The sequence below is a fragment of the Rhinolophus hipposideros genome (assembly GCF_964194185.1).
Source record: "Rhinolophus hipposideros genome assembly, chromosome: 6".
NCBI lineage: Eukaryota > Metazoa > Chordata > Mammalia > Chiroptera > Rhinolophidae > Rhinolophus > Rhinolophus hipposideros.
Genome location: NC_138052.1, coordinates 38,406,882 through 38,419,069, shown reverse-complemented (window position 1 = coordinate 38,419,069; position 12,188 = coordinate 38,406,882). Strand labels below are relative to the sequence as shown.

The 12,188-nt window shown below is 41.2% G+C and overlaps 1 protein-coding gene across 2 annotated transcripts in view; it reads left to right on the top strand.

The window, feature by feature from the left end:
• The window catches only part of LOC308499240 (CD302 antigen-like), a 112,475-nt gene that overhangs the window by 78,618 nt on the left and 21,669 nt on the right, over positions 1-12,188 (top strand). The window contains exon 1 of one of the 2 annotated variants that reach the window (XM_081052296.1): positions 542-989. The exons of the other annotated variant lie outside the window; for it this stretch is intronic. Coding sequence (XP_080908422.1) covers positions 923-989 — 67 coding nt within the window. The 5' untranslated portion in view covers positions 542-922. Of the gene's footprint in view, positions 1-541; positions 990-12,188 lie in introns of those variants that run through there. 2 annotated transcript variants of the gene reach the window in all.

Here is a 12,188-nt window from a genome sequence, read left to right as displayed (position 1 = left end):
ACAACAGCAATGTATTGTCTCAGTTCTGAAAGGTAGAAGTTCAGGATGGTGTCGACAGGGTTGTTTCCTTCCAAGTGTTGTGCAAACATAGTTTAAAGAACCTTAATCCAGACTCTGGTGACATAGAAAAGTTATCTGAGGGACATAGTCCATGGGGAGGAGCCTTTGAAAAGGTTTCTGGCCATTAGATCCAAAGAAGAACCCAGGCAGACACCACTTTAACCAGTGATGTGACACATTGACATCGTTTCCCTCCCTGGACAGGGCACGGTACTCATGTCCCAAACAAAACAACCTGAGTCCTGGTCTTCCAATCTCCCTGGAGAGGAAACATCAGACAATCCGAACCTGAAGGACATTCCACAGAACAACTGGCAAGTACTTTTCAAACTTGTCGACATCATGGAAGACAAAGAATGACTTAGGAACTGTCCCACAATAGAGAAGACCAAGGAGATATGACATTACAATGCAATGTCTGATCCTGGATTGGACTGAAAGAAATAATAAAAAAAAACATTAGAGGGACAATTGGCGAAATGTGACGGGAGCTGTAGATTACTTAATACTCTCCCAGCGTTCATTTCTTGGCTTTGATCATGGTATTGGAATTAAGGACGATGTTAAGACTTAGAGAAGCTGGCTGAAGGGTGACGGACATTCTTTGTACTGGTGTTGCAACATTTTTGAGAGTCTGAAATTATTTCAGTTCCAATGAAAAGTTTTTTAAGAATTACGGAGAGAGGCAGAGAGCTGTTGCCGCGGGCAGCGCGCCGCCGGGATCTCCTGCGGGTGGACGAGCTCGGCCTCCGCCCCTCCCGCCCCTCCCGCCCCTCCCGCCGCTCCCGCGGTCCGCCGGGTGGGAGGGGGCGCACCGCCCCGCACTTCCGAGAAGCGCCGCTCGGCGCCGGCCCCCGCAGTCATGCTCCGGGCCGTGCCGCCCTCGCTCCTGCTGCTGCTCCCGGGCCTTGTGGCCGCCGCTGTCGCGGGTAAGCTGCCCCGTTGCCGCGCCCCCTCCTCGGCCTGGGAGCCGGGACCCGCAGCGACCGCCTTCGCCCCCGATCAGCGGATCCTCTCCACTCCGTCCCCCCCCCCCCCGAGGCGGTCTCGGGGGGCTGCATTCCGACCTGGCCTCTCGCCCTACCTGCGCGCCCAGCCCGTGCGCCCCGGGGGGCCCTGGTGCCTGATTCCCCCGCGCCCCTCCCCTTTCTGTGGGTTCCGAGACAGCGCCCCCTGGAAGGGGGTCGCAGAGCAACTGAGAGTATCCTGCCCCTTCCACTGAGTCCACATCCTCGGCGCACTCGCGGGTGGGGCCCCCAAACGGGGGCTCCTTGACAGGAGAGCTGAGGGACTTAGCATGATGCCACGACGAGCATCGTTTCGGAGCCGTTTGGGGCTACAAGGAGAAGCCGGGATAGTTCGCTGCGGAGATTTCCCCAGCGCTGCGCTGCGGGCGTGGAGGGTGGGGGTGGGAGAAAGCAGGCCCTCTTGCTTACGGCGTTGTTTGTGCAGTTGGTTAGTGTTCAAGTTGTTGAAACAGGAAAACCGTTCAGCCAAATAACCCCAGGATCGAAGTGGGACATGAGCAGGCGAAGCTTGGATTCCACTTAGGTCGTGTGGATTTAAAAATCGTTTAGTCTGCCGTTGTGCAAGTGACATCTGAAAAATTACACATGATGAGTCCGTCATTTCCAAAACGACTCCTGAGAAACATAGACACTTCTATTGAATATGCGTTTTGGGGTTGTTTTTTTAAATAAGTTTCCTGGTACACGCATGTCAAAAATATTGGTTGCGTCAACTCTGGGGAAAGACTTCCATCCAAAACATCATTGATTGAACAATTCCAGGAATTAAAGAGCAAAATAAGAACTAAGTGAATACTTGTGTGGTTTTGAATAAAATGATTATGCAAGAGTTTGAGATTCCCGCCCCCCTCGCCCACCCCCCCGCGCCCCGAATTTCATTGCTACTTTATAAGTTCCTGCTGGAAGCCTGCTGACTGACAGGAATGTTTTAAAGGATCTCAGTGATGGAGGCAGCAACAGAGTAAGCAGCTCAGAACTTGCGTACAAATCCAAAGTTCCTTTCCTGAAAGCCTTTGTCCACCAGCATTTATGACCAGTTATGTCATCTGCCTGGGGAGGAGCAGAAACAAGATGTGCCGATTTTCACATTGTTCAGACTGAGCTCATTAGTTTTGTCAAAGACCAGGCTTGACTAGAGCTTCTGTGAAGACTGGACTGTTTTGAACCCTCCTTATGGTACCCTCATTACGTGCCAGTAACATCTAAATACCCGTTTAAGCCACCTTTTGGGTGGCCCTGCCTTCCTACTTTAGTCAAATACTTTTCTTGTCAGACTTTTAAAAAAATCAATTTCTAGATTTTGATAGCTCTCTTCTTCAGAGATGTTTTGATCAGCAACAGAGGACGTTATCTTTGGAAAGTTTTGGTCTTTTCCCTTTTATAAGTCCAGCATGGTTAAACAGGCTTTTTAAGAGCTTAAGAAGAAGTGTATGTTGAATAAATCAATGCTATTAACTAATCAGCTCTCAGTCAGGAGGCTTTAAGGATTAATTTAGAAAGAGCATGAGCTTTGGAGTTAGCGACAAACTGTGTGGCCTTGATCAGGTTACCCAACTCATCCTGCTTCCGTTAAATGGAGATAATAACCCCAGGGCTAGCTGTGAATATTAAGTGCAAACGCGATGTCTAGTACCCACTACAGGCATGGGACATCTTGGTTTCCTTCCTTTGTTCTCTTCATACAAAATGAAGGGTAATTTTTGCAACTAGAAAACATCCTGAGTGCCACTTTGTGTGGATATATGTTAAATATTTATGGTTACTGAACACATCCACATACATGATGATACAGGGCTGAAAACCATATATGTTTTTCATCATAATACTTCACAAATCTCCTATCCAGACAAGATCAGGAATCATATTCGGCTTAGAAATAAGTCAAGAAAGAGCTTTTCAAGGTTATTGAAAAGATTCAGCTGAATGGCAAGATCTTGTTTTTATTTTTTTTAAGGAGGGCTCACCTGACAGTGGCCCATGCAAGAAGTGAGCCGGCAACCGTGGTGTTATTAGCACCACGCTCTGACGCTCTGACCAACTGAAGTAACCGGTCACCCACTGAATGGCAAGATCTTAACAGCAAAGCTCCTGTAGTATTTTGCATAAAGTATAAATTTAAAGTTGAGATGGAAGTCATTGTTATTGTTCTCTGTTATTTTGGGCTTTATTAGTGTAAGTGATCTTAGGACCGTGTTGCTCTTCATTATTATCTTGAAAATTACAGTGAACAAAACACTCTTAAATTCCTGAGTAAGGTTCCATGGCATCCCTTTTAAAAAGTTCTTCTGTAATGGTGATTTTTGCATGTAGTAAATGATCAGTATATGTTTACTGGGTCAGTGATTTCCCATAGGTGTAGTGAGATGAATGCATATAAACATGTTCAGAGTAAATCCTCATCTGTAGTTGTCACGTAGATTAGAATCTAGGTTTCTTTTTTTGTGTGTGAAAGCAAGCCTATTTAATTTTTTTAACACTTTAAAATTAAATTTATTGAGGTAACACTGCTTAATAACATTACATAAATTTCAGGTGTACAACATTATAATTTAATATCCGTATACTCTACTGCATGCGTACCACCCAAAGTCTAGTTTCCTCCAGCACTAGACTTTATATCATATATTTGTCCCCCCTTTACAAATTTGCCCTTGCCACAGCCCCCCTTCTCCTTTGGTAACCACCGTACTTTTGTCTGTGTCTACGAGTTTGTTTTGTTTGTTGCTTTTGCTTTATATCCCACATATGAGTAAAATATAGTTTTTGCCTTTTTCTGTCTGACTTATTTCACTTAGCATAATACCCTCAAGATCTATCCATGTTGTTGCAAATGTCAATAATTGATCTTTTTGTGGCTGTATTCCATTCCGTTGTACATATATACCACATATTCTGTGTCCATTTATCCAGCAGTGGACACTTATGTTGTTTCCATGTCTTGACTATTGTAAATAATGCTGCAAAGAACTCATACAACTCAACAACAACAACAAAAAAATCCTATTGAAAAAATGGACAGATCTGAATAGACATTTTTCCAAGGAAGGCATGCATGATGGCCAACAGGCATATGAAAGATATTCAGCATCATTAATCATCAGGAAAATACCTATCAAAACCACAATGAGATATCACCTCACACCTGTCAGAATGGCTATTATCAAAACGACAAGAAATAACAAGTGTTGGAGAGGGTGTGGAGAAAAGAGAACCCTTATACACTGTTGGTGGGATTGTAAATTGGTGCAGCCACTATGAAAAACAGTATGGAGATTCCTCAAAAAATTAAGAATAGAACTACCATATGGCCCAGCAATTCCTCTTCTGAGTACTTACCCCCAAAATATGAAAACACTAATTCATAAAGATGTAGGTTGCTAATTTTGAATTGCCGTAGCCTACATGAGATGCTCTTGCCTTCCTCCCTGATGTCATCTCTTACCACCCTTCCTGCCATTCACTCTGTTTATCCACGTCGACCTCGTGGGGACTCAAGCCACTGCTGGTTCTTCTGCCCAGGCCACCCTCCCTTACCCTGGTCCTTTGCACAGCGTCCCCATACATATCATTCAGATCTGTGTTCATATGTCACCTCGCAGGCCTTTCCTGAATACTCCACATTCTTTGTCACGTCTGCATGTTTTATCTTCTTCAAAGCACGAAATACTATCTGAATGCATCTTGTTTATTCATTGTCTTCTTGCTTGTTGCCTCCCCTTACCAGAAGGAAGCTCCATAACAGCAGAGACTTGACTGTCTTGTGGATTTTTGTTTTGTTTTGATTTGTGTCTCTACTTTATTCTAATTTATAATAAAAGGACCAAAAAAATCACATCAACGATTTAAAAAGTAGTGGGATAATGAGATTGTGATTTCTTTTTAATTATTTTACTTTTGCCATGAACTCATCTCATAATTGAATTCAAAGCATTCAGTCATCTTAATCTATTGATGTGACCTTTTCTGACCCTTGTGGATGGCACAGTTATGTTTCAGGAGAAATTCTCTCAGACATATTTTTGTAAATTTTGAAATGTTAATGTTTATTGTTATCCAATGAAAAAGTGAAATGATAATTAGGTATTATTTCAGGACTATTTTCATTGTTGAGAAGCTTTTAAAAATGTGCTTATGTGTTGAAAACTAGTTTTGCAACAGGGTTATTGTCTGCAGTTTATGATATGTATCAAGTATTTCACTCCTCCTGTGGATTATTTTAGATTTTGAGGGCAAATCGTGAGACTGACTCTCTTAGAAAATAGACTAGTGATGTTCAATGAGAAAAGTGCAGAGTAACACTGACTGGCATGCCCACCCTATGAATAAACATGACAGCTCTTCTGAGAAGGGACGTGACAGGGTAAGATGGAAGAAAAGATCTTGGAACCTAGGTTGGGAAGGGTGATGTGGAGAAGACGTGGAGTGTCAGAGTGTCTGGGTTTCCTTGAGATTCTGGGAGATTTTGCAGCCCAGTGTACTGAGTTCTAGATTAGTTAGGGACTTGGAACAGCACTCCCTCCTCCTTACATAATAAATGTAATAAACAGCTCCTCTTCTTCCTCTCTCTGCCACAGTTGTCCTTGTGGAAAGTGACTGCAACTCTTAATGGGAGAAGGACAAAGGTCTTATTATTGACAAGGGGGAAAACTACACTCTTTGCCTTTTCGTTGTTAACATTCAGAACAAGTATGTCTCAAGGAGCACTTCCTCTTCTGCCGTGCCTGGTTGTTTAAAAAAGGAAATTATAAGGGAACAGAGAGTTCTATCAGAACTGAACCAGTAATGCAAAATATCCCTGTAGACATGCCATTTTATTCCTTGAGCACATGGTAATTTTAGCAGAGGCACTATATGGAAACTTGGAGTTACGTTAAGCACAAGCATTTACAATTTTCATCAAGCTGCTTCATTCCTCTACGTATGAAATCAATAGAATTATAGAATTTAAAAAATCCACAAAGAGTCGTTTAGGTGCATTATTAATATCAATCTGTCTTTTAGGGCTGCTGTGAAGAAGAGTAACAGATAAATAAACACTTTGCAGAGAGCTTTGTGGGCAGGTGTTTTCTGGGTTTTTTTAGCTAAGTATATTTATGGAAATATATTCTATAGAAAATATTACAGAACCTGTCATTGAAAAGTTGGGGCAATATTTTGGGGAGGCAGGTTTTCATATAACAGGATAGCACCGATCGGTAGCATCTGTGGTAGACTTAGGTTAGCCTTCTGCACATGAAGTTCATGGACCTGAACAACTTTCCTCACGGGAGGTATCCACCCTGTGTTTGAACGCTGTTCTTCTTAGAGTAAAACTGTATCTCGTGAGTAGTGTGTAAAGCTTGTTCCTGGGACAGACACTCTGGCCTGCCGCACGAGAAGAAGGAGTCAGTGCTGGATTCACTGGAGTTACTGCTGATGCTGAAATGAGCCTCAGCAGAAAGCAGTTGAAAGGTTTGAGGAAGTGAGTCAACTGTTTTCTGTTTTTCTGCCTGCAGCTTTTTTCTGTTTTTGGTCTTCTCCTGTGTTGCTTGTTTACTTTTCAACAATGGTCTTCAATTTGCTATGATTGTCATTATCCCTATCATACTCACTCCCAGCTCAAGGGCCTTGTGTGTGCTGTTCTGTCCATCTGACCTAGATATCCACGTGGCTTTTCTATGTCGTCTTTATAACGAAACCTTTCTAAAATTGCAACCCTAACCCCTACCCTACACTAAGGATCTTGCTTCCCTGTTTTCACTTTTCTTAGTACTTATTATCTCTGCGGTTGCCAGCCTCCAAGATGGCCCCAGTCATTCTCACCTCCTGGGATTCCTACTCTTGTGAAGCTCACCGCCACACCAAACAGGACTGACATATGTAACCAATAGGAAATTGCAGAAATAATGGAGTGGGACTCCTAAGGTTGGATCATAACAGACATTGCACTTTTACCTTATTCTTATTTGAATCACTTGCTCCGAGGGAAGCCACCTGCCATGTCGTAAGAACCCTTGAGCAGCTGTGTGGAGAGTCCACCCGGTGCAGAACGGAGGCGTCCTATCCACCACCACCAGCACCACGTCCCCATCCGTATGCGCAAGCCCTCTTGGAGGCCGATCCTCCAGCCCCAGTTCAGTTTTCAGACGGCTGGGGCCCTGGCCAACATCTTGGCTGCACCTTCATGAGACACCCCAAGGTAGAATCAGCCAGCTGAGCAGCTGCTTCTGAATTCCTGACCCAGAGAAACTGTGAGATAATAAAGGTGTTTTTTGTTGGTTTAAGCTGCTAATTTGCTACCTAGCAATAGATCACTAACATACCAAGTAAATATAAAATACCATCGAACATATTATTATTTTTTTTTAATTTATTTATTGGGGTGACAGTTGTTAATGAAATTACATAATTTCAGGTGTACAATGCTGTATTACATCGTCTATAAATCCCATTGTGTGTTCACCACCCAGAGTCAGTGCTCCTTCCATCACCATATATTTGATCCCCCTTACCTACATCTCCTTCCCCCCACCCCCCTTTCCCTCTGGTAACCACTAAACTATTGTCTGTATCTGTGAGTTTTTGTTTCTCATTTGTTTGTCTTGTTTTTGGTTTATATACCACATATCAGTGAAATCATAGGGTTCTCTGCTTTTTCTGTCTGACTTATTTCGCTTAGCATTATACTCTCAAGATCCATCCATGTTGTCACAAATGTTCCTATATCATCTTTTCTTAACGCCGAATAGTATTCCATTGTGTATATATACCACAACTTCTTTATCCATTCATCTATCGAGGGACATTTTGGTTGTTTCCATGTCTTGCCCACCGTAAACAAAGCTGCAATGAACATTGGAGCACATGTGTCTTTATGTATAAATAATTTCAAATTCTTTGGGTAGATACCCAGGAGAGCGATGGCTGGGTCATATGGTAATTCTATTCGTAATTTTTTGAGGAACCTCCACACTGCCTTCCATAGCGGCTGCACCAGTCTGCATTCCCACCAACAGTGTATGAGGGTTCCTTTTTCTCCACAGCCTCTCCAACACTTGTTACTATTTGTCTTGTTGATGATAGCCATTCTGACTGGGGTGAGGTGATATCTCATTGTGGTTTTTATTTGCATTTCTCTGATGATTAGTGATGTTGAGCATTTTTTCATATGTCTATTTGCCATTTGTAAGTCCTCTTTGGAGAAATGTCTCTTCGAACATATTATTTTACTTACTTATTTGCCTGTGTGTATCTGCCTCAACTGAAATAGAAGCTAAAAGACAGCAGGAATTTTCTTCCTTTTTTTGTTCATTGTGGAATCCCTAGCACCTAGAGCAATTTTCCCACAATAACCCAGAGATAGGTACTGTTATCATCCCCATTTTACAAACAAGGAACCCGGGACACAGTAACCTTACGTTACATAGCCAAGATCATGAAGTCAGAACCAGACTTTGCTCCACAGCCTAATATGCTTAGAACCCTGCACTGTCCCACTTCTCTGCATGCTGTCTTTTGTTATGTACAAGACACTATGATAGCTATTATTGGGGGTACAGTTAGATTTAAAACATGGCCTCTGTTCTCATGCAGTTAGCAGCCCAATTGGGAAATTAGGGTAAGTACCAGATAACTAGCATACAGAGCAGGATTTAATCAGTGCTGTATGAACGTGTGTAGGTCATCAAAGGATAACATAGTCCCTTTTCTAAGAAGAATGGCTACCTATGGTTCTTCTGCATAGGTCCCCATGGTGTGTGCCATGCTGTGCTCACCACCCTAATCAAAATTGGAAGACTTTCCTAAATTAAAGGCTGACTACTCTAGGCCAGGCAGCAGCAGCCCAAGGTGGGGACCTGGTATGAAAAAGCCTAAGAGGCCTATATGCTGACATAGAATCCTCAATTTTGTTATTACCCCATGGATCTCTACAATAAATCTCTACTATTTGGGGTAACCTGAACAAATCTGTAGTCTTTGTAACCAGAAAGGATCTCTCACACATAGTGCAGTGCTTAGTACTGGAGAAGTTCCGAGGAGTCAGAGGTTACAGGAAGGTGAGGGATGGACACCTTATGGAGAATTGACACGTGAGCTGCCACTGAAATAAGAGTATACTTTAATCAATAGACGATTTAAAGATCAGATGATTTAGAGATCAGATTATAATTTAAAAAGCATAAGAACTAACTACAAGTATGCAAAGAAATAATTTGTACATTTTATTTCACTGGGTGCTGATTATACTTTTGCATACTTAATAGACATGCTTTATTCTGTATACACAGTATTTTAAAAATTATTGATTGTTTAAATATTGTTGAGTTATATATTACCAATACTAGGAAATACTATGTGCAGCTTTGACTAGAAATAATACAGGAGAGCATTTCTCAACTCCTGGTTCAGACCTACCAATGATTTATAAGTGTTTCAGATTAAATGTGTAATGGAGTCCATTTCTATGTCAATGTTGTTGTTGTTTTAATTACATAAGGCTAAAGAAAAAGCAACAGAAGGAACCAGGGATAAGTAGCAGAAGGAAAAAAGAAAAAAAAGAAAATCAAAGTTTGCATTTCAGAGTTTCTGCCCTTATGACTTTCAATTTGAGTTTCATTCTGGAAATGAGTGTTTGTTTTCTCTTTCTTGTCTTAATACAGAAAGCATTATCAGGTGGGAGAAAGGGGAGGGGGGAGAGACCTGCCTAGTTCATGCATTCAATGGATATATGACTTCTTGCTAGATGCCTCTCATTGTGCTTTTCATGGTAATCCCTCTGGCTGGAATTTCTTTGTATTTTTCCTTTTCTGCATGGCAATCTCATTTGTCCTGTGAATTGTAGCTCATATATTGCCTCCTTTCTGAAATGTCCCTTACTCTACAAGTCGTGTACTCTTTCTTCTAGTCTTGTAGCATTTTGCCTGTCATACATTTGTGGTATCTTTTATGTATATGTCTGACTCTCCCATCAGACTAATAACTTGCAGTGTAGGGCTTGTTCCTCTTTATATCCCTTTCTCTTTACTCCTGAGCACTACCCATTCTGTCTGACACATAGGAGTTGCTCAGCAAATGTTTGTTGGATGGGTAATAGCTAGATGAATGAGAAATTACTGGTAACTTGTTCAGAAGTGTGGAAGTGGGAATACTGCCCCTGACTATAATGAGTGGGAGACTAACACTCCCCCTAAGAACAGCTAGAAAATCTAGAGAAAATTCCATAAGAATTATATTGCAGCTCATAGAGCTGCTAAGGCAGTTTGTTGAGGTGAGCCCAATACTGTTATGTGTTACTTTTCCCCTTAGGAGAGTTGCCAAAATTTTAAGCCACTAAAAGTAGAGCAGAGTTTTTGATAGTCTCATGGTGTTTAAGGAGACAAAAATTTGAGTTTAATTTACCAAAGAAGAGGGGCTCCAGTTAAGATCCAGGCTTTTAATTGAGATCCATGGATATTGGGCCTCACAAAGGCTCTAATGCTTCTTCAGTTCAACTCAATCCCTGGCTGTATTAAGGTAATTTTTAATAATCTAGCTGCATGCCAGAATCCTTTGTAGAGGAGAATGTCATCTAGAGTCTCTTCAGTTTTCCTCCATGGTGTCTGGTATTTGATTAAAAATAACAACAATAACAACAACAAAACTACCAGGCACAACAAGACACAGGCCAAAATGGGGGAAAAACAAAAACTGAAAACAGACCAACAGGTAACCGAGAAATTAGCTATCAGAAACAGACTTTAACTATTGTAATTTCAAGGATATAGATAATAAAACTGAGAATTTCACCAGAGACCCAGAATCTATAAAAATCTATACAAATTGAAATTCTGTAACTGAAAACTCAATGACATTATGAACTCAATAGACAGGTTTCACAGCAATTTTGTTAAACCTGAAGAGTAGATTAGTAAACCAGAAGGAACAAATTGATAGTATGGGGGCCGGCCCAGTGGCTCACGCAGTTGGAGCTCTGTGCTCCTAACTCCGAAGGCTGCTGGTTCGATTCCCACATGGACCAGTGGGCTCTCAACCACAGGGTTGCTGGTCTCTCTCAAGAGATGGTGGGCTGCGCCCCCTGCAACTAACAACTAACAACGGCAACTGGATCTGGAGCTGAGCAGCGCCCTCCACAACTAAGATTGAAAGGACAACAACTTGACTTGGGAAAAATCCCGGAAGTACACACTGTTCCCCAATAAAATCTTAAAAAAAAAAAAAAGATGATAGTATGGAGACCTGAAAGTATTAAAAATATAGAAAAGAGCAAAGAGGATATATGGGACATGGTAAAAAGTCTAACGTATACATAATTTGAGTCCCAAAAAGGAAGGAGAGAGAAAATGGAGTAGCACTCCATTAGTTGGAGTGATAATGGCCAAGAACTTTCCAAAAGTGACCAATGAAAATAAGTTACAGATTCAGGAAGTACAGTGATTTCTTAGCAGGATTAAACAAAACAAAACAAGAACAACTGGGCATACCACTGTCAAACTGCTGAAAAATAAAGACAAAATCTTGAAAGCTGCCAGAAAGAGCGACAATTAGACTGACAGTGGAGTTCTCACTAGGAAGGATCAAAGCCAAAAAACAATAAAATTACATCTTAAATGAAAGGTAAGCTGCCATTCTAGATTTCTGTATTTGCAAAAATATCCTTCAAACATGAAGGCAGTATAAAGACGTTTACAGAAAATCATGAATTAAGGGAGTTTGTAGTAGATTTGCACTTAAAGTCACACCAAAGGAATTTCTTCAGGCAAAAGGTAAATTATCCCAGTTAGCAACCCAGAAATGTAAGAAGAAATGAAGAGCAACAGAATAGATAGGTAAATATGTGTTTAAATCTAAAGGAACATTGACCATGCAAAATAGTAATAAAACAATAAAGGAAGGGAGGTCCAGGAAGTTAAAATATTCTAAGATCCTAGCATTGTCTAGGAAGTGATAACATTACAAATTTATTTTAGGTACTAAGAAATTGAGGTTGCATATTGTAGTTAGGGTACCCACTACAGAAATACAAATAAAGAATATAAAATTAATAGACGAAAAGAAAAAATGGAATTTAAAAATGTTTAATCCAAAAAGAAGAAAAAGGGAAAAAAGGAACATAAAACAAGT